The sequence below is a fragment of the Ischnura elegans genome, chromosome X, assembly GCF_921293095.1.
Source record: "Ischnura elegans chromosome X, ioIscEleg1.1, whole genome shotgun sequence".
Taxonomy (NCBI): Eukaryota; Metazoa; Arthropoda; class Insecta; order Odonata; family Coenagrionidae; genus Ischnura; species Ischnura elegans.
Window position 1 is genome coordinate 64083244 of NC_060259.1, and position 23550 is coordinate 64106793.

The window sequence follows — 23550 nt, forward strand, 5'->3', positions numbered from 1 at the left end:
CCACGCGGTGCTCGGCTAAGTATTTCCCCATCCACCCGTCGTTTCAGCAGTTTTGTTCGATGAATATTTACTCTAAAATACATGCAGGTGGTTTCTTTCTTCTTCAAATTTGTGTGTTAATTATCGGAAAGGAACGTAGTTTTCTTTTAACGCGCATTAATAACGTATAAATACCACAACATACAGCTGTTTTGCGGATGATTTTTTATTGCTTTTAACGTGGTGCATCGCCTTTAACGTCATCAATAGGAGATTAGGAGCCGCAATTTCCAAAGCTCGAGTTTTCACGTTGTCCTTCTAGAACCCATGTAGGTAGTTGATTACTTCTTCAAATGTTTGAGTTAACTATCGAAAAAAACATAGTTCTGTTTTTTTCTCGTATGAATAACATATAAATAACAATGATATACTATAGTTGTGCTGCGGTTGATTTGTAATGTTTTTTGAATTGTATATCATTCGCCCTTATTTGCACCTCAGCCGTTAATACCACCATTAGGAAATTAGGAGCCACTATTTGCAATAAATTCTTAGAATAAGCTCAAGACCTCATTTCATGCTAAACTTTTTAAAAAATCGACATATCTTTTACATGCCTCCATTTAATTTTCTTGGATTTATAAAATACTATCATCCTCTTTGTAACATCCTAAGACCTGGTGGAATTCATTGAGAACAAATTAGTAATTATTTCATTTTCTGGCGTATCAATTAAATGTTTTCATAATTTAAGTTTATATTGCTGTATTGCTCTAATCGCACTCACCTTAGGGTTTGTTCGTGGTGTTTTACCGCAGCCGAATCCCTGCGTAAAAGATAATCTATGTTCAGTTATTAAATTATAAATCCAAGTTATCAGATAATAGTAATATCAAATAATTAGTAACTTTTATTGGTCCCTCAGAAAATACTAAGCCCTGACGGTCAATATACATTTCCCTAAGGATTTTAGTTTAAGCTTAATATTATTCCGTCCCCTAGTTTTTGCCTGTAAACATCTTTTGTCATTTTCTGAGAGCAGCAAGGCTGGGGACTCCGCTGTTTGCAGCAAATCGGTACTGCAAGTGCTTTGCGTTTTGCGTTGTATTTTTTCGTACCACTCACATCTGGGAGAAGATCTTGACCTAACCAGATCTAGGGGCAAGAGTTGATGGTTGGGATAATTGAGTGTCGCGACAGCTCCATGAGAATGGTCAAGAGGGACATCTTTCGGTAGGGATACGGGTGGCAGTGAATAAGAGATGACGGATCAGCCGCGAAGTCCAGTCGCTATTTTGTCATGAGGTTTGAGAGAGTTCACCACATAAATCGTCACAAATCAGTTATAAATTATTCTTTAAGAGTCCAATTATTTTTACTCAGTAACATTTTCTGTTGTCATGTGTGTTGAGCCGTTTTTTTATAATCATACGTACATCTACATTATACCCCGGAAGCCGCCTATAAGGCGTGTGGCAGGGGGTGTTAGGACACCAGCAATTTACACGTAAAAAAGAACTGCGAAATTACGATTAGCATTTATTAAATTCCAATATGGTTCGGGGGAAAAACGAATTCCCATATCTATCCGTTCGGCAAAACATTTTTCTTAATTTATCGCTTGGATTTTACTATACTCAAAGCCAGGGGTCTCCATAATACGGCCCGCGGAGGACTTTCATCAGGCCCGCGCACTCGTTTCAAGTAGAACACGATTCTCGCTCGTTTAACTCTGTGAGACGCCGCTAGGAGCATTGTAGCGCTGTACTGCACGTCAAAGTTGCCTTCAAACGTTCGTAAATAAGAAATACGGATAAGGATGCTTCAGTAGACGTTGGTATAGAATACTTCAGTCATCGGCAAATTTGCTATCCGGCCCGCGGGGCGATTCGGAACTTGGAATGTGGCCCTCATGGCCTAGTAAATTGGAGACCCCTGCTCTAAGCTCATTCTTTTTAATTTTCATTTGGGCATTTATTAATTTTCCGCTACATTTTAATTACTGGCAGATTATAGTACCTTTATACTGTTTATATTGGAATAATTTCGCAATGATTTCCTGCTTCATAGCTTTTTGTTAATTGTATCTCGAAGTGAAGCCTCTCACTTTCAATAAATATGGATAGATGGGAGAAAATTTTATGGAAATTCTCCAAGCACAAAAGTGATGTAATAGTTTCATAAAGGGTTGTACATCTATCCTGTAAACCATGCCAACTGTAAGCTTCCCTGTTTTTTTTTCAAATGAGACCACTTTAGTTGAGTTACTGCGAAAAAACTGGCGTGGAAACATTTATCTTCGATTTTATTAATACCAGCATTTTTCCCAATTGAGCTATTATGTTAAAGAATAAAATATTTGCCTTGAAATACGAGGCTCTCAGAGTTGATGCTCTCGAACTCAAGTTGGGATTTACGCAACCCTTTCTAACAAAGGTGCCAATAACTTTTGTCTTTCTCAAGTTCTACGCGTGGATGAGTCTTTAAACTTTCATTTTTACAGATTTTGAGCGACGATTGCCAAGTTATAAAAGATTGGAGGTCTGTTTATTCCGTGTTTTTCTCTAGTTACTATTTTTGTCATCATGGCTGTATTGTGTTTCACTTTTGTGACTCGCCACCAAAAACCATTTTCTATTACGTTTAAAAAGTTTAATGAGGACTTTATCATATTGTGGTTTTACTTTGAATGTGTATTTGTTCCAAGAAAACTTTTACGCGAGTGATTTTCCTCATATATTGTCTCTGAAATACATCTATTCATCATACAATAAGGCTACCCCTGTTTTTTCATCTACGGATGATAGGGAGTAATAGTTCAAACGTTTGAAATCTTCAATCCTTTTTCGAAACGGTTCAAATATATTTCATCACTCGCATGATGTGGATCAATGAATAAATCAAGCGTAAATAGGATTTGCTAAACCTCGCTGAAAAGCTCCCAGCCTGTTCTCCCGGGATATGATTATAAAAGTTGATCATACAGTTTTAGCTCTTAGAAAAAAATACACTTTAGCTGTATTTACGTGTTTTGGGCGCAGTTAGGAGAAAAAGCGTTTCTAGTTGACAAGAGTTTTCTTAGAGGGTAAAAACAGAAACATTGTGTGACAAAGAGTATTGCACATCATCAAATTGCTCCGCTTACCTATATAGCATGCAGCTGAGGGCATGTTGGGTTAACATACATACCCCTTGCAAAAAATCCTAGATTTATTGCAACTTCTTTCGGGTTTCGACACGGGCTAATGGGTCCATATCCTCCTAAGTTTCGAATCACAGGCCGGGAAAACATTAAATCATACTTCACCCTAAAGGTGTCTTGAAGGGTGTAAATTATTTAGGCTTATATATTTGTCCGTGCAATCAGGAACGCGAAATATGTTCAGTATAACTTGTGGCAAGTTCCAATTTCTCCATATTCGGGTTACTATCGCGTCGGTGGCTTAGCGATGACAACAGTTTTACTGGCAATTCTGCCCGCTTAAAGCTGTACTTCATGTTGAAACTCTTCTTTCTGAAGACGCTGGTAGTAGTACCAGTGAAAATGTTGTCGACACGTAGCAGCCGATGCGTAGTAACCGGAATACGGAGAAACTGGAATCTCAACACCGCGGAAACCTTCGTGATCACTTGACAAGTATTTGATACGTGTCTCCCTTTCTCTATGTTTGATTTAATCTCTTGATTTCTCTAATTGATGGCTGCCTCTTTCTGTATCGAGGCTGAATCTGTTGACAATATCCTCTATTTGAAACTGAAAGGGTGACAATACCCTGTTGGGGGAGGCGGCGACCAGTTTATCAGCTGCGGGAAGAGGAGCGCGCTCTGCCGCGGAGGGGGAGTCGCTCGGGAGGGTGGGGAGAGGAACAGTCCCGCCGAGAGAGGGGAAGTGGAAGTGGGTGGAGGTGCGAGGGGAGGTAAGTGTCCGCGTGGGCGATCCAGTCTCTCCCTTCGCAGGAGGGGAACAGTCGCGAGAGGAGGGGAACTGTCGCGAGGGGGGGGAAACTGTCGCGAGAGGGGTGGGGAACTGTCGCAAGTGGCGATGCACGCGGATGCTGCTGCTGTTGTGTGGGGGGACGGTCGGTGGGTGTCGCAGACGGAACGAGGCAATCTTCCGAATGAAGGATGCAGCGGAGGGAGGTTGTGGTCGCGTCGAAACGACGGCGAATGTCCCCGCCCGCAACGAGATTTTTCGGCGAAATACCACGTGACAGTCCTCTCCAAAACTAACATACTCTAGACGCGCATAATTGGGAAGGTATGTGTGGAAGGAGAAAAGGGAGGAATTCCTAACTCGTATCTTTCTATCTCTAAGAGAGCCCTAAGCCACAATTCAGCTATAAATTATTCTTTTGAACCAATTGTAAGACGAATTATTTTTACTGAATCAAATGATATGGTACCATTTATGTTGATTCGTTCTTATTATAATCGTTTCTTTAATTTTTAATACGTTCTAAGGTATTTCTGTTTACATTTTAATTATTAGCAGGTAGTAGCATCTTAGGGCTTTATTGCAAGGATTTCCTTATTCTTGGCTCTTTGTCAATTGTATCTTGAAGCGAAGCCTCTCACTATCAGTGAATAAGGATGTTATTGTTGGGGAAAATTTTATGAAAAATTCTCTAAGCTTGAAAGTGATATTAACAGTTCCATAAAGTGTGGTCTATCAATCTTGTAAACCAGGCCAACGGTAACTTATTCTGTTTTCTTCTGATGAGATTGCTTTCGTTAAGTTGTTGCGAAACTAGGGCGAGTAAACTACTGACTTCGAAAGTGTGAGGAAGGTAATAGGGAATGTATGTGTGGAAGGAGGAAGAGGAACTGAACGTATGGGAAAAGCAAGAGTGTGGAGAGCAGAATGAACAACATATAATTGGAATTCCGAGTTGTAAAAGAAGACTTTTGCCTTTTGTGAAGACGATTTCCTGACAACATAGCAGTCATAGCCGAGACGGAGAATGTACGGAAGGAGAAAAGGGAGGAATTCCTAACTTCTATCTCTAAGCGAGCCCTATGCCACAATTCAGTTATAAATTATTCTTTTGAACCAATTCTAAGACCAATTATTTTTACTGAATCAAATGATATGGTACCATTTATGTTGATTCGCTCTTACTATAATCGTTTCTTTAATTTTTAATACGTTCTAAGGTATTTCTGTTTACATTTTAATTATTAGCAGGTAGTAGCATCTTAGGACTTTATTGCAAGGATTTCCTTATTCTTGGGCTCTTTGTCAATTGTATCTTGAAGTGAATCCTCTCACTATCAGTGAATAAGGATGTTATTGTTGGGGAAAATTTTATATCCTTAAGACTTTCAAAAATATGGAAAGAGCAATGGCCTGATAGCAGCTGACATCAATAAAAAAAGTAAGATAGTATCCAGCGGAGGAGAGGAACCTAGGACAAACATTGAACTACGGAAACATAAGAACGAAGAAGTGAAAGAGTTTTGTAGCCAAGAGCCCAATAATAAACTATCACTGGAGTTCTGGGGGGCAAATCCGATCCGAATAGCACGGAGAAGTAAGTTAATATCAGAGTTTTAACCAAACTATATATTCCTGATGGTGTGATCCATCAAATGTATAACTCCTCGGAACTATGGCTCGCAATTTCGAAGACTATGCTGGAAAATATTGAGAATTGGTACTGAGTGGCTCCCCAATACTTATGGTATAGATGGACTAAATAGAAGAGTATAGAAACACTTGTCAATGATGTTACAAAATTAATGAATTCGGGAGGTCAATTATGTTTTTCCGTTGAAGCTGCAAATGATCATTTATTCATGATGGAGCGGTTCCCTCACATCTTATCTGAAATTTTAATCATTTATAATGGTATGGGGGTCCAATTGAATGATTCAGTAATTAAAAAAAAAATTACATCTGTATCTACATTTTTCTGGATATGGCCTTGACACTGCAACCTTGCAAGCCCTACCCCCCCTGATTCTAAAGAATTTTCATGGGGAAAAATACCCCTCGACCCGTAATCGAACTATGGACCTTTGGACCACAGCGCAGACCTCGAGGTTTCCTCATTCTCGTTGCAACTACTGTGATTTTCACCTCCGCTAACGCGGCAGGGTAGGAATATATCACTCTCCCTGATTGTCTGTGGCGAGTTAAACGCTTCAGCCCCGGGGTAGCTTCGGCCATATAGAGCGATATGACAGACCGCTTTCCGCGTTAGCATTTCGCCCTTGCCGAACGACCACTTTTACCTCTCGGTCGTAGCACTATCACGAGGAGTCCGTTGACCCGCTTACCTCTCAACAACCTTCTCATTTTTTTCTTCTTTTCTCTTTTTCTCCGCAGAATGAGAAGGTCGAGGTGAAGCAGAAGTGGGCTTCGAGGCTCCTGGGTAAGCTCCGCAAGGACATTACCCAAGAATGCCGTGAGGACTTCGTCCTGAGTATCACGGGGAAAAAGCCAGCCATGTGCGTGCTCTCGAACCCAGACCAGAAGGGAAAAATGAGGCGCATAGACTGCTTGCGTCAGGCGGACAAGGTGAGTGTTTTTCAGCCCCACAGTCATTCATCCATGCTATTTTTATCATAGTATTCACTAACCAAATTAAGGGTGGATGGTGATATTTGGTGGAACTGTGTAACAGTAAACATAATCACAGCCTACTAATGTTGCATGCTCCACATTCTTTTTTGTCTGACTCAGGTTTCGACGCAACACAGAATGTCATTCTCAAAGGTGGAGCATAAAACATTGGTAAATTTGTAGAACATAAAATATTAGTGTATCTGTGATTATCTTTCTAATATTCACTAACTTCTTGTACCTAATTAGGAGCATGATAGAGAGAGAGTTCAAATATGTAAGCGATACGATTTCATAAATCAGCTCGCTATATTCTTTGGGAGTGATGTATTGGCAGGTATACAGGTAGTACTGTATAGGTATATATTCCACTGGTAAAGGTAGGTTAGTATGAGAAATTTTACAGATAACTCCGGCCTGTCTTTCACTTCCCGTTGTCTATTCACTATCAGTCGTATTCCCTTTCATTCTGTATGGTAATTCTATTTTCTTGCTCCTCCTTCCCCGCTTACCTAGCATTCTTCTCTTGAACACGTTGCCCACGGATGACGAGAATTCTCGATATCTTTTTCCCAAACGTTCCAGACGGATAAAGAAGATTCTCGTCTTCTAGGCGCGTCCACCTAAACAACATTTAAGCATGCTAAAGGTATTTAGTGGATCGTTTTCAGTTGTTGTTCGTTACTTATTATGAACGGACGTATCGTAATGTTAGATTAAGTAAAGTTTAATTAATTTTTTTAACATTGGCTGTACAACCATGTTTAAACCAAGGGCTTTTCGCTAGTTTTGGCAGATATTTTCAATATCAACACCTCTAACCAGGTACGTCCACATCTGGGTAGAGGTGTTGAGATGTGCATGTTTGACGATTTCCACAGGTCAACACAAAAATACGCTGACGATATGGCTAGGGTTAGCCAGGGCAAAGAATTTTTGAATTATGTATTCAGATTTTATAGGGTATAGCCAACGATATTTCGTACCGGAAAGGTACGAAATATCGTTTACTTCACCATCTCCACATCCACAGTTAATCAGGCAGTCTATCATCGTCGCTCTTCCTCAGTGTTCACGTTTCCGCGCTACACAATTCCTGAAAAAATTGCAATTTTCCACGAGAATTAATTTTAATAGACCGATGCTAATGGTAATCATTATAAGGTGGATGTAAGGGTGGTGTCCCGGGCTCCCTCGAATAAGGATCCACGGAACTATTACCCTTTATACCAAAGATATTCAATCAATGTATCTCATATGTAAGAACCTTACATGGGAAAATTATTGGTAAGCATAGTTCTTCAAGTGGTTCCCGAGTTTGCCGAATTCAGACGCTACTGAGCTTTGCGTGAATTTTTTCCATCGCTCTACATAAGTTTTGATGACCCACCTCGTGTATTTATTTTTGCGTTGATTTTTTTTCTCTAATTTCTGTATATCGATTGCGGTAGTTAGTCCACGACTGTAGGAATTCAAGCGTACCAGCATTACCCAGGGGCTACTAGTCGCCTGTTTGCTTTTTTTTCTTTTATAGGAAGAAGTTCAGCCTCCCTTGACTTGGTTTTACTTTTGCTAGTGAATCGTAATTGTGGGTTCTAAAACGAAACGTTCCAAGTTACACGTTTCTCAAGAGTGCCTTGCTAAGATCTCTTCCTTGATGTCATTCCGGCAGCATTGTTGGTTTTTCGCAGTGATTTTTATGGCACATTTATACGACACTCTCTCTTCTTGCACGGAGACTGGTGCTCCATAGCAGCTATTATTGTACGTACTTTGAGCAAACACAATCGAACCTAATCTTTGTCGTCAATTATGTGCTATTCGTGAACATTTTTTCTGGGAAAAGGGGAAATCAAGCCATCGTATCATGTAGCGGAGCATTATGCTATTTTTTAGCCATCTAGTTGACGTGAAACGTATTGGTTGCTCGGCCGTTTATTTTCGAAAGCCAGTTAAGGCGCAAGCCATTGAGAGCTGTTACTTGGAACGAATAATATTTCGGATGAGATACAATTCATGGAGGATGCACAAGCGATCACATTGTGGCTTAATATTTCATTTTTGACGTATTTATTGCGTAAATCTCTTGGAGAACCATATTTTTACTCGCGGTACAATGGAAATGAAGCAAAATTTTAAAAAAAGTTTCAAATGAAGTATAATTACAACTAATGATTTCAGGCTTAGCTTTGTGAAACATTTCCATTATGGGAAACTAAATAATAAAATTTCTATGGTTCACTAATATATTTGAAAAAGCTCGGGCATAACATCGTCAGGTCATCGTCAACGTAATGTAGCGATGTAACCATGCAATGAAATCTTGGTCGTGCTTTTCCAAATATAAGAGTAAATGTTACAAAGTTTATTCTTTTATTTCCCATCAAGTAATATTATGCTAGAATTATCTAAAAACTGGATGTAACTGGTTTATCCTTTGTAGATACCTTAGGAAATGCATCCAGCTACCCACCTGGTTAGGTTGCAAATCACTTTCATTTACTCATATCACTCTGTCTTTGCCTACTGGGTATTTACCGTGAAGACAACAAAAAGTTGTACATCAACTGCGTTTTTCTGGTGTTCCTTTAAACATGCCAATATCCGCGGAAGTTCCATGTTCCTCAGGTTTCAAACTGTTTGGCTCTGACAACCGTGATTACTCATTTATCAAAAGATAGGACTGATGGTGGAATTTGACGCTTTAGCTTGCTATCAAAGGGCATCCTTGAGAACTTGATTTTCAATCCGTCAAACCAAACTTTCATCGAATTTCACCAGTGATATAATTGGAAATGAGGATTGATGAAACTGAGGTGGAAAGGACATGGAGAAAGTGACTTTGAAAAGTGCTGTCGTACATTAGATGGGTCAGGCATAGGAAATGCTTTTATGTTGATGATTGCATTGGTTAGGAACTGCCGTGACCAGTAGTGAGTAGGAGATATTGCTCGTGTGAGAGTGCTTTGAAAATTCTCTTGGCATTTTACATGCACATTTGTGAAGTGCAGCCGGACGGGATGAGTGTATGAATTTTCACGGACTTAAGTCGAGTGTAGTGGACAAGCAGGTTAAGAACTGGATTCTAGTAATATTGGTAATGAATCAGCTGTAGAGTGCAAATTGTGAGTGACGAATTTATTAACGAGATAGTCGTAGAATTAATGGGGCGAAGAAATGTGATTCTTTTGCTTTCGCCATTTATTTAAAAGTCAGTAATTTTCTGGATGAAGTCCTCCACTTAAAACTTATAAAGGCGTACATTATGAAATATGTTATTTTTATAAATTTTTAGTCTAGAAATAATTTTTTATCCCATTGGCTGGGATATATATCGAGTAAAACGGTTGTTTATCTAAGGATCAAGGAGGACGAGGAAATTTTCAAAAAGTAATCAACATATTGTACCTTCGTTAGGATTATTCATCATAAAAGAATTGCATATCGGACCACGAGGAAAATAAAAAGATTAGTGAGTTCACTGATGTCAATTAATGTGCTTGATAAAGTATCTTTAGTATTATAAAGTATCATAAAGTATTAGTGAAAATTAAGTGAACGCTTCTCGGGCTCATCCTGTTCTTATGGAGTCATTCACACAGACCCTAGATTGAAATTAAATACATTAATTGGGTGATGGAAGGGAAAGGCAAGGAACGGCGAAGGGAAAATCTTCCTCATTCATTCATTCCCTCAAGTATAAAGAAGAACATAAGAAAATAAGAAACGCGAAAGTTTCCTCCCACTATGAATGAGTTGGTGACGTAATTGAAGCACCGGTTAATTTACTCGTCTGGGTGTTTTCTCCATGAAGGCAAGGAATAGGGCACAACAGTTCAAACAGCCTCGAATCACGTGAGGCCCATGCAGAAAGCCAAAGAGTACCGAAGAAGAGGTGACACGCTTTGTATGAGTTTGTGACGTCTTCAAATTATCTGGGAAAGGGTTAAGATCGACGATATTTTGTACCAAATAACTCGATAAGTTGGCGACGGATCGAAAAACGGAATAAATACAGGTTTATTTATTGGTACCGAAGAAGCGGAGGCGCGCTTTGAACGAGTTCGTGACGTCATCAAATTAGCTGAAAATGGTTAAAGCCGGCAATATTTTGTACCACATAGCATGGAAAGTAGGTGACCGATCGGAAAACGAAATAAATACTGGTTTATTTGTTTGTACCGAAGAAGCGGAGGCGGGCTTTGCACGAGTTCGTGACGTCATCAAGTTAGCTGAGAAAAGGTTAAAGCCGTCGATATTTTGTACCAAATAGCATAGGAAGTTGGTGACGGATCGAAAAACGAAATAAATACTGGTTTATTTGTTGGTACCGAAAAAGCGGAGGCGGGCTTTGCACGAGTTCGTGACGTCATCAAGTTAGCTGAGAAAAGGTTAAAGACGTCGATATATTGTACTAAATAGCATGGAAAGTAGGAGAATGATCAAAAAATGGAATAAATACTTGCCTATTTATTCTTCAAACTACCACAATTGATAATAAAATCAAATTGATGAACGGGCCTATTAGCTAGAAATAAATATCAATGCACCGCAGAGAATCGTTTAAATCACTCTCGTGGGGAGGTTGAGGGCGCCACCTGTGTGCTTCCCATGTGCATTGCCGCTGTGTGTGCTGGTGCCACGTGATAGTGCAATCCCTCCCGTGATCATTCGCTCGCTCTAATTTTAGTGCGGTCCGCCGCCTGCAGACACATCAACCCCTTCCCCCTTGCGCCACGGCGTGTCTGCTCCCCTCTCGCTGCTTCCGACCAATCGCCCTCCACGCCTCGATGAACGCGTCTGGCGGTGCGGCGGACCCGCACCCGATGCCGCTTCCGGCTCCGAACGGGCCGAAATCAGTCGCGGAGGGAATTTCGAATTCACGTGCTCAAAAGGGCTAAGGGTGGAAATTTATGTGAGCTCCTCGGGCATACTTAACCCCTGTCACTTCTATTTATTTTTCGAATATCGTGCTCCTATTTTTCCAGCCTTTAAATCAACTCACCAACCTGTCTGTTTGTCTGGTACAAATCTTGTAACTCAAATTTGACTCACTTCCTGTGAAGCAAAAACGCTGAAATTTTGCACACTTCTTCATTTCCGATGACAATACATGAAAATATAACTTTTTCTCTCCAACCCCCCTTTAACCACCCCCCAGTCAACCTATAGCCCCCCAAAACATGTTTTTGATCCAAGGAGTTCCAAATGGTCGATTTTCGTGTTTTGCGACCACAGTAAAAGTTATCCACTTTAGGCATATCCACATAGTAGGCATTTAAAAGCATAGGGGGTGGCATTTTGAAACATAGGGGGCTTACCATTCACTGAAAATTTAATAAATATAGTGACTTTTTTAATACGTCACTTTTGGTTTTTCGGGGTCACTGAGTTTTTTTGCTTTGTGTCATATATAAACGTTGATCATCCCCTGTAATCTAAATATAAAGGCTGGTTTTAAAAAAAAAATTTATAAGAGCTTATTATTAATTTTTTTCTGTGGTTCTCTTTTAAATGGTAGTTAATGAAATGATATTTTGTGATTTTTAATCAATACAGAACCTTGAAATAAAATGTGATTATCAAACATGGAGAATACAGCTATCGCTACCCTTATAATTTTATTTCAATCCTTCCAATGCATCACGTTTCATGAAACATGAATTATTTATGTATACTATGAATGTTTTGACATTGTAAAGCTTTCAAAATAATTATATTTTTCCTATAAATAGTGCAAAAATTATGAAAATCCGATGACGAGATACGCTCGTCATTGCGCGATTTGGCATCGCAAGTTCGTGACGAGCTAGACTCGTCATTACAGCGCAAGGGGTTGAGGCTCCACGCAATCGTCTAATTAGTGTTGTGAAAGTTTTGATATGGTGTTGGGCCCGAGAATCTCATTAAATTAATGGGCTGATTAACCAATATAGGTATTGAACGATATACGGCAGTTTAACAGGTCTCAGTCTCAAATAGGTATAATAGTCTAAATGTTTATATTTCAGATGCAGATAAATGTTAGCAATGAACCTCAGTATATGTGATAACTACAAGGTAGTAGCGTTTTTTCAGCTAGTAATGTGTCAGGATATTATCCCAGTGGAGCGGACGGGAAATGTCCTCGTGAAGGATTTTCAGAAGGGTATATCGGTTTCTTTTTATTGACTCTATCGCAAACGACGATTTAAGAAAACATTGGTGAACCATTTGAAAGAAAATAAATTCCCCAAGGCCGTACTCTTTGCTGGGCTAAGGTGGGGGGTGGGAAGTTACAAGGCTGACAGTGGAAAAGTGCACGAAAATTAAGCTAAAAAACTATGAAACAAAACAATCGCGCAGCTGAAAACAACGTTACTACCTTGTAGTTATCAGGACATATACTGAAGGTCACTGCTAGCATTTATCTGCATCTAAAATATAAACATTTGGACTATTATATTTGAGATACAGATGTTTGGGCGTGATGGCCCACTGGATGGAGCGGTGCGCTATCTACCGAAGGGTCCCGCGTTCGACTCCCAGATGAAATCGTCTGACATTCCCAAACGAATATACTCAAAGTGCGAGGTGGCCCGCGGTAAGGAACGGGCCCTCCCACCCTGAATATGTAAAACTCACTCTCTTGTAGCCTGAGGTTGTGGAGAGCTCTACCCCCTCTAATCCTAGCCGCCCTTCGGATCGGATCAGAGAGGTAGTGGCACTTGAAAGGACGTATAAATAACATCTCCATTTCCTGATTTATAAACTGCATGAAACCGCGATGTTATAATTGCTTATTTCTGGCTATTTAGAGTTGTACTAATGTCAAAAATCATTTGTATCTCGAATATCATAGTAAAAATGTTACATTCCGATTAATGTTGACAGTGACATTTAGTACATATCCTTACAGTTACTGTGTATTCGCGTTGTTTCCAGTAAGTAAGGTCAGGCCAGATTATCATCCTAAACGAGCGGTTGAGAAGCGTCCTCATGACGGATCTTGAGAGGGGTATATGGGTTTATTAATTTTTTTAACACTATCGTAATCAAAGATTTGGAAGATATTGGTGAACTCGCCCATTATTTATTCTTATTCTATTCCTCTAACCCCCCTGTCACTCTATCTCAGATTATTGTTTGAATCGTTCATTTGCGCATTCATATGTTTATTTGATGTTTTATTAGCTTCTCAGTCCTCCGTGAGCCTTTTAGAGGCCCATGAAAAAGTTATAGTGAAAAATAATTTATAACCGAACTTCAAGTAATGCATTGAAAATATAATTGTAATGCATATTTAAACAAATGCCATAATTATGGGCCAAAACAATACTAAACAAGTCAGTTCAGCCCAATAAAATAGGAAATAAAAATAATTCACAGTGGTAATACCTAAGGTAACATTGCATAATCCAAATTTTTCCTTTGTATAAATTGTTAACTATTAAATATCAGCTAATACCTTGCTAATAAAAATGTTTTCGTTTTTTCCACGACGAATTTTGCCTCTAAAACTCGGTCATGTTGATTCTGCGTCTTTCGACCTTTGATGCCGCCAATCAATTTATATTAATGTGTTTTATTATTATTTTTAGTGGCATTATTTATTAATAAACCTAGTTATAGGTAGTTCTAGCGATTTTGAGCGTAAATTATTACGAAAAACGATTTTTAATCCGGGGCACTACATATTTGTACACCTTCCGCCTCAGGTTTGTGGAGCGCATTCAGAAAGGTATCAAATAGGTGGCGTCTCATCACCGTTGCTCCCATCCACACACGCGTAGCACTTAAGACTAGCGCGCATACGAGTGTTTTCTTGGCCTCGTTTTTCGTGTCACTTCCTCCTCGGCCGCTTACCGCGCGCAGGGCAAGGCAGCTCGGGGGTCGAGGGCACAAAGGCGCGGGGGCAGCGGCCCGCGAGAAGTCGTCGCACCATATACGGACGGACGGTGAATCAGCCGCGAAAGAGTTTTCATGCACATGTCGGAGCGGGACGGACTCCAACTATCGCAGTGTGATGCTCCGAAAACACGCGCGAATGAGTACATTTATTTTATCCTCTGTATTATTTCTACTGTATAGATACCTTTTTCTCAGCTTATACGCAACCAAACTCTACAAATGAGGTACCAAAATGCACAGAATTTATCAGAGAACATGCGACGGCATATCTTACTTCCTAAATATTGCTATTGTTTCCTAAAATTGGTTTTTAAATAATAAAAAAAAAAAAACAAAAAAAAACTGTAAGTATTGCTGACGTTAACGGCGCACAAACTGATACATTTGTTCATTTGCAACAATATCTCGCATTATTTAAAGAGGTCCTCTGACCTCAATTTGTACATGAACATTCCAATTAAATTTGTACATAAGACCCTGCCTTTTTTTCTACATTTTAAAATTAGAAACGCGCCTATCCCTCTGTGGACCTGCATTGAAAAGAGCGGGGGAAGCCCCTGGGAGCGGGGTTCCCCCGCGCTATCGTACATATGCAGATAATGTCATCACGCTCGTTCTCATTTATTTGCGTCCACTGGAGAAATTTTGAATTTTTTCCCTCTTTACCATTTTATGTGCTGCACAGTCGCAGTCTTCTACGTTCAGGAGGGATTTGATCCGATCGAGGACCCATATACTTTTCAACTCGTTCTGTACCTTCTCATTCCCGGGCATCCCCATTGATTTCCTGTTCCACGTTACTTTCCTGCATCAAACTGATTCACATTGATACCATCGAGTGGTGTACCATTCTCGGTTGTTCTGCAAGGGAGATCCGATTGGAAATTAATACATTTATATCATGTTCCGGGTTAGGACCCTCATAAGAAAAATTCATTGCTTCAGAATTACTTATTACAATGGATATAATACAGTACGTCAATGGTGTATGCAACAAACAAATACATCATCATCGATAGTCAGCTATCCGCTAGCAACTCCATAGCGACGTATTTCTTCTCTTTTAATCCTTTATAGTCTGTCCTATATAAATCATTCGGGGCAATCCCTTGCACTTCTTTCTTTCCACCTGTCCTTTTGCATCTGTTATCATCAGGCTATCCACGCTCATCAAAGGAAAACATGTTATTAATTAATTCTATAGGACTAAAAATTGAATATATATTCCAGTTTAGACGATTCTGATCATTGAATTGAACGATTTGCTAACTTTTTCCTTTGAAATAATATTCAGAAGGATGAAACTACAATAATAATAATAAGGCTAATTAATATACCCAATCTCTTTATTAATCCCTTCAAACCAATTACTATAATAACAAAATTGGAAACCATAGTGGTTCAAACGCTCCGTGAAAAGGTGCATCCCGAGCTTCGAGAGAGGAATAAAAATGCCAAGGATCTCAATAATAGTATTTTCCATAGGCAGCGTGAGAACATAAGAAGGCTAAGGCTGCATTTCCGGATGACACAAAGTCATCATAACAGTAACTTAAGACATTTATTTGGGGGGCTGCAAGTTGTTACAGGTCTTTAAATTCATCTGGGAACTCATTTCATATGTGAAAATTCGCGACTATGAAGGAATGGTTGTACATTGGGGTATTATGGTGAGGCAAGTAAAGATAGACGTAATACAAGAAAGACGTATGTACCTTTTTACCTCCGAAATATTTTCACGGGATGGACGCCTTCACGCTGTATGATTCAGAGTTGTGTAATTTGCTCGAGAGGATATCACGGTGGTTGTCCTAGTCTTCCTCATCGTTGTATTCCGACCATCTCACCGAATTCTAGCATGCAAGAACCGGGTTCTGGGCGTAGATTAAGAGGAATTTTCCTAGTTCATTCATCCCCTACAACTTACCAAGATAAGTCGTTTCGACGATGAGAAAAAAGGTAAATTCTGTTCCCAGCTACTTTATAAGTAAATTATTAAGATATGCCATTATATTTCGTGATTTCACGCTTTAGAACATATCAGGGGCATCTTGAAATAAATTTTCACTAGCTTTGTTATCCTTGAATTGTATCGTTCAACCAATTTAACCGTTTTCTCGGCAAATATGTTATCTTATAGCATGCTATTTACCGGTAAAACTGGTAAAAAAGGAGCGGTCTCTAACATTCCCGGATGATTCAAAACCATCAATGCAATCATGATTTAATAATAGTCTTTCCATGCATTGGAATGAATAGGCACTCTTTTTTGCGTGAACCAAATTATGCTGTTGATGGTTTTTTGCTCCGGCTTGCTCCGCAAGCACTGCTGCGCTTGGCTGTATCTCATTTCTTGCCCGCATAATAAACCCGGACGTAGAAGGGAAAGGCTCTATTATCCGGCTCTCTTGGTTTACAGTCTTTATCCTGAGCCATGAAAGAAGCGTTTCTCCGGAAAAAGCAAACCTATATTCCAGTTAATGACTCTTCTCCACGGGCCGAAAAGCACAGGTACTAACTATCCCCGAAGCGACCAAGTCCTCGTCAAAGGTGAAAGAATTTCAATGTCAATTTTAAGGGCAGCAAGATTTATTGCGGGATATTTTTAATAGATAATGCATTTCCATGCCCTTAGTGTCCGTCCCATCAAAAAGCTATAAGATCTGGACCGTCTTGGGTTTAAAATAACGCCGAATGGTTTTCCTTCGTGGACGCGATCGCTCTTCGTGCTCGTAAACTTGAATCTAGTTAAGGGGAAGATAATGTGAGCGTTGTGGAGTGAAACGACGGCTTGTATCACACTAGTTTGACTTGTGGGCGCATGGCTTTACTGTTTTAGCCGCTCACCTCAAGCGAGCCGAGCGTCGAGGTATATTATCATTGAGTCGTCTTAAGGGAAATCCGTTACTCCAAGATGAAAGGTCTTGCTGCTACGTTTAAGGGAGAACGACTTCAAGATCACATGATGTCGTCAGCGGAAAGAATGAAAAATTACTGGCGAGTTTTTGCTGGCATTGTTTTTTAAAATGTTTTCTCCTAACTCATGTTTGCTATTAGGATCACTTTAAATGCTAACTGCATTTTACTATCATTTTTAATTGCCTGTTTCTCTTGCTTTTGGAATATAATTTGCGTCGTAAATAAGTTTTTGAGGAGCCAATATACAGTATGTGTGTGTATATGTATATTTTTTATTCCATTCATGAAGGTGCTTAAGTTGATAGGCCTTTCGTCAGCATTCCTTGTATACGGCCGGAAGAAGGGGCATTAAAAATCTGTCGACATTACCATGTTTTATTTTTCCGTTAAACTGCCATTTTAAGTGAGGTTAAGCTGTACTTACTGTCGTAAATGCACTTTCAATATTTTTCATTTTTGGTGACAGTTTTCATTTGTTTGTATCGTTTATATTCATTATTGGCTGCTGAAAGATCCAGGGTTCAGTAAGGAATTGCCATTTCTCTTTGGAACTGATGCAATGAAACTTTCTCGGGCTTTCACCTACGCAAGGTTCCCCATTTCCGCCGACATTTCCATTTACAAATTGGGAATCAACTAGTTATCCGAAGAGGATCGATTTAAACCCAAGTATTACCTCAAAATGACGTTGTATTTCCCCATTAAAATATTTAATGCATGACCGAGCTTCGATTTTGATGCATCCAAATATACACAAAGGGATCGGGCTAGTGTGGTGGTGGAGAGTTGGCTTCCCATCCCGTAGGCTCGGGTGCAAATCCCGGCGGTGGCAGAGAATTTTTAGAGAACACCCGGTCCCTGCTTGAATGTTACGTGGAGGACATTTCAAGCGCAAAACTCTGTCCGTCGGATGGGACGTTAAGCCGTCATCCCCTTGGCGTCTTTCGTTAAGCCGGTAACGCCGGGTTTCTCTCCACGCTTCCTTACTTGCCCTTCCCTCATGGCGCAAATGACCTCAGCTGGCGGTCGCCTCCTCCAATACCCAGTTAACAAAAAATCAGTAATGCAGGCACCCTCGAAGGAAGCTAAGTGATTTTTGTGAAGAGGAACATGGTACGAAATACATACCATCTACCAAATTGAATTTATTTTTTAAAGTATTTTAAATGTATTATCTTGCATTACTATACTATGCTCCTAATTAGGTTAATGAAGTATATATTTTTTATCTCAATCTCAATATTATGAAATTGTGTGTCGTAGGTTAGAAAGACAAACTGTCTCAGGGTAATTTTGTTAAATGACTCCATTTTGGTAGTGATAAATAATGCTAAATCCCACTTCTATAATTTATTCTCGGGTCAAATTTTAACATGCCAGTCATTTTCAGCGATGATCGTTAATAAAGATAACTAGTGGAATTCAGCCTTAATTGTAACTTTCAATACGTTGATCCTTGCCAGAAGGTAACTGAGCAAGCTCATATTTTTGCATTAGCTTCACTGAGGCACTCGGAAGAACGTTATTATTATCATACAAATTATAAAAATTTGTTTATTTCCCAGGTGGTAACAGTTACTTAATGAAAATATATCACCAGAATAAAACTAAGTCGGTTTAATCGAAATTTTAAAATTATTTGTGGAAGTAGTTTTCCATAGTAAATTTTTTGCACCTATCCTTAAAAACTTTAAAGTTAATAGGGAAGGATCAAAACATTTCTGCAGAGAGTATACTCCAATCATCATTCGTCCTCTCAATATATGAAAACGGTTTTACGTTGATGCTTTGCGACTTTGTTTTTCATTTTGTTCTGGTTTTGCGTTTACTAAATTTTCTTACAACTTCAGTGAATATGCAGACGTTTCTGGCAGCGGTAATTGACGGTGAAATTCCTTTAAACCATTGCATGCGTATAGTATATCCGATTCCGCTGTATACTCGCCTCTTTATTTAAAAAAACGTATGCTCATAACTCTGAGCGCTTACCACCCTTCTTGAAGATAGAAAAAGTACGTATTGACCAACTGTTTTTATTATACTCCTCGCACCCCCACTTTGGCCTTTGGGTGTAGGCGATGAAGCAGAGGGTGAATTGAGGGGAGCAGTTTGAGATAGGCTCTGCGTAGTTGGGTATGATGCTCAGTGTACCGCGTGCCTAAGTATCATTTTTTGCCCCCTTCAACGAGGGAATTTGATGCGGTAGGTTGAAGAAGAATGGCTCTTTCCTTTCCAATACATCCAAGCCTTTCACCTTGGGAGAGAAGACCATGAAACAATGCCGTAGGGTACATTTAGAATCACTGTTTTTAAGGAGGCCCCATAGCAATCAGATTACTTGTCATTTTCATCATGCTTGGTGAGAATATAGGAATGCCTGGTTTCACAAACAACTATGGTAACACATCTTTATCTTTCCATTAATAAACCTCATTAAAAAATACTGATTCTTCTGATTTATTAATACCCTAATCATAGGCGTCCAAGAGGGAAAATGTTAAAAATAGTAATTTTAGTGGAGGAAAATTGAAATATATAGGTTGGTTGTTTGACAATTTTTGAGAATAAACCATGCTTTGGTGCTTTGCTGAATATTCAAAAATTTATGAAGGCTGTTTCCGAAAGATGTTTGGAATTAAGTACCATGGAGCGCTTGATTTTACCGCTTCTACTCCAATATTCAATTGTTTCAATTAAGTTTTTGGATTTAAATAAGTTTCTGCTACGTCAAATCTTTTGCATTGTATGCTTGGAATGGTATTGATAAAAAGTGCTAATGAAGCCTGAAATGCATAATTTCGCTAGTCCATTCGGATTTTTGAGACGAACCACTTTTTATGTGTATTTTCAAAGTTCCCGCAGCCATTTCTACCACTTTTCTCTAAGAATAGATATGTCGCTGAATGAAATATCTATTGATGGGGTAATACGGTAATACTCCTATAGACGGTTGCTTGGGTATAGTATAGCCGATTCCACTGTTTTCCATCCTCTCCATTATAAAAAAACGTATGCTCATAACTCCGAGTACTAACCACCCTTCTTGAAGGTAGGAAAAGTACTATTTACCAAGTATTTTTATTATAATTTTCGCAACCCTACTTTGGCCTTAGGGTATAGTCGATGTAGTAGAGGGTGAATTCAAATAAGCAGTTTGAGATAGGCCCTGCGCAGTTGGGGATGATGCTCAGTCTAATGGAGGAAACTCATCACTGTAGCAACCCTAAAATGTGATGAGAATTATACCAATTTTCCTTCCAATTAGGCAGTTTAAGAATTCATGGCTTTATGTACTCCTCAGGAATATTTTCTGATATGTACTCTTCAGGTATTCTAAATATGAAGGCAAAAATTTTTCATTCGTAAAAAGTTTCTTGTAGCACCAAGATTACTTCATGTAACAAGTTCCGGGGATTTAAATTTTAATACTACTTAACTAACTCGCGTGAAATAAAATTCAACTTCAAGCCACCAGCCAAATTATAGCAATTGAAAAAAAATAATACCATTACACTCTTCCCCAACGATAGCTTATAGCAACATTCTTTATTTTTTATCTTGTTCGAGGCTGCGTGTAGAATTAAAATAGCACTAATTTGACTCAAAGTTAAATCATAGTCAAATTAAATCAGTATTCAGGCATGTAGAAAATGGACTTCGTCCCTTTTCGTATTGGGTAATATTTACTATTAATAAGCATGAACATTTGCGTTGCGTAGAGTAAAATAAATGTAGTCCTTTCAGGCATAATACTTGAGGATCTTCAATCCTTCATTTTTTGAAGACGCAACGAAATACAAACAAAGCAGAACTTGAAACTAGTTTAGTATTTGATTTATTATTAGAAAAGTCTTGGCATAACACTATAAATAACGTAACTTTGCGGCCCTATCTCCCCGATATTTTTCAAAGGTAAGGGAAAGGCGAATATCACAATTTGCCGCCAGGGGCACTGCTGTCGGAGAGCGGCCACTTAAGCGCCACCTTCCACGCGGTAGCAATTGACTCGGACGGGGCGCAACGCTGGGAGACAGGGAACTAATATAATGGCGACGCGCGAGGCAGTTTGAGAGATAAAAATGAGATTTTTATCGGCGCGGAGTTTATAAGGGGCGGGCGTTGGGTCGGGGGCGGGCGTGGACAGGGTGACACCGACTTGACAGATGTGGGCGGGTAGCGCTTCACCCGCCGCGCTCCACAGGTGTCCCGCCCACCGCACCCGACCGCTCGCCCGCACCCTCCCCGCTAGGAGGCGCTCGAGAGCGGGATACGCCGTGAGTGCCGCCCCCGACCCCGCACCCGACCCTGCCGTGTGCCGTTGGCACCTGGGCCTCTTACCACGCCACGGTCATCATTAAGTAAGAGATCTTCTCATTCCCGCTCGACCAGTGGTTTCCCTTGGCGTATCTATATATGAGGAGGTGAGAAGTCAAGGGGTACAATTGATTTTTTTTCTCAACTGAGTTATTATTATTATAGTATTCTACCGATTAAGGTAGGTTTCCATGGAGTGTTCAAGAAGTGATCTGGAAGCCTCCCTTTCCTCCCAGCACTGCCTTCTTTAATTCACTGTAAGGTCTAATCCCTTTCAATCTATCTAAAAATCCTATTCTTTTCCTTCCCCTCCCTCGTTTCCATAACATTCTACCCTCTAACACCATTTTCAACATCCCCTCCCTGCTAAGCACTATATCCACCCATACCTTCTGTCTCCACCGTATCTCATCTAAAAGCTACCACTCCTCACCCACCATGTCCAGCACTTCGTCATTCCTTTTTCTCTCCTTCCATCTCACCCTCTCCATTCTTCTCCATACCCACATCTCGAATGCCTCCAATCTTCTCTCGTCTTCTTTCCTCAGTGTCCAAGTTTCCGCACCGTAGAGAGCAACACTCCAGATCAAACTCTTCACCAACCTTTTCTTTAAACTCTTACATAACGATCCTCTCAGAAGCTCCATCCTATTCATGAACGCCTCCTTTGCTAGTGCAATTCGCTTCCTGATGTCCTTGTTAATGTGTCCATTTTCCTCTAATGTGCTGCCCAAGTAGTTAAACTGCTTTACCTGTACAAGTTTTTCCCCACCTACTTTTAGAGTTTGGTAAAGTTGATATAAGCTGCATTTTCCGGGTTTCACCGCGTTGTGGTTATGTGGGAGACAACAGTTTCTCCAACACAGCCACGACGCGGTGAAACCCGGGAAATGCAGCCTACAGTGCCACCGCACCGCGGAAGCCTTCGCACCAACTTAGGTGAAGAACTTGTTAGAAGAAATACAGAAAAACTCGGTTGCCAAGGGTACGTGTGAGCCTCTGATCTGTACTGATATCGAGCGGAAAATCAAATGAACTACCAAATATCTAATTGATCTCGTTTGTTTTCTATACCTAAATTCTGCACCTAACTCTTTACAGAAAAAAGAAATCACCTGTACCCCTTGGCTTCTCACCCATCCATATAAAAGAGGATGTATGTTTGTCTGTCAGCTATGCATTTCCATACGGCTGCACCGATTGCGGCCAAAGTTGGTATATAGATGCATTCCATGCTCCCAAAGTCTATACTGCTACTTTCGGTTGTGCTTGATACATTTTTTGTATCGTTATCTTATTACTGAAACCTGCAAGTGCGCTCAGCGCCACCTAACACCCATTCCCCACCCTCTGATTACTCTCTCATTCCCCGATAGTATCCCCATTCACTGTGCCATGTTTGTATATCTTAGTGCGCGCTCTGTGTGAGGTGAAGGCTCATTTATTTGGCGACTTCCAGTTCCAATACTGTCTTTTCTCGCAACTTCACCGTTCATAGGTAAATGGCCCACGAATAACCCTGATTTCCTTTTAGCCATGCATTCAGACAAATCGTGTTTCTCCTTGCATTCATTCATATTTTCCCATTGTGAGGTCAATATAACCATGAATTCCAGTTCTAAGTTTCCCCTTTTCTGGGTACTATCCTTCCCGAGCAACGCCGGGTGACCAGCTAGTTGCATATAAAAGAGGATGTCTCTTTGTTTGTCCGCTATGTATTTCCATACGGCTGCACGGTTTGCAAACAAAGTTTTAACGTAGGTGCATCACATGCTCCTAATGCCAGTAGTGCTACTTCTGGTTATGCCGTTGGCACCTGGGCCTCTTACCACGGCACAATCATTACCAAGAGATCGCTTCACTTCCGCTAGACCAGTGGTTTT

General features: G+C 40.0%; 1 protein-coding gene across 1 annotated transcript in view; it reads left to right on the forward strand.

Moving 5' to 3' along the window:
• LOC124171168 overlaps nt 1–23550 on the forward strand; it is a 343759-nt gene that overhangs the window by 164450 nt on the left and 155759 nt on the right. Inside the window, exon 5 of the mRNA XM_046550309.1 lies at nt 6308–6499. Coding sequence (XP_046406265.1) covers nt 6308–6499 — 192 coding nt within the window. The remainder of the gene's footprint in view (nt 1–6307; nt 6500–23550) is intronic.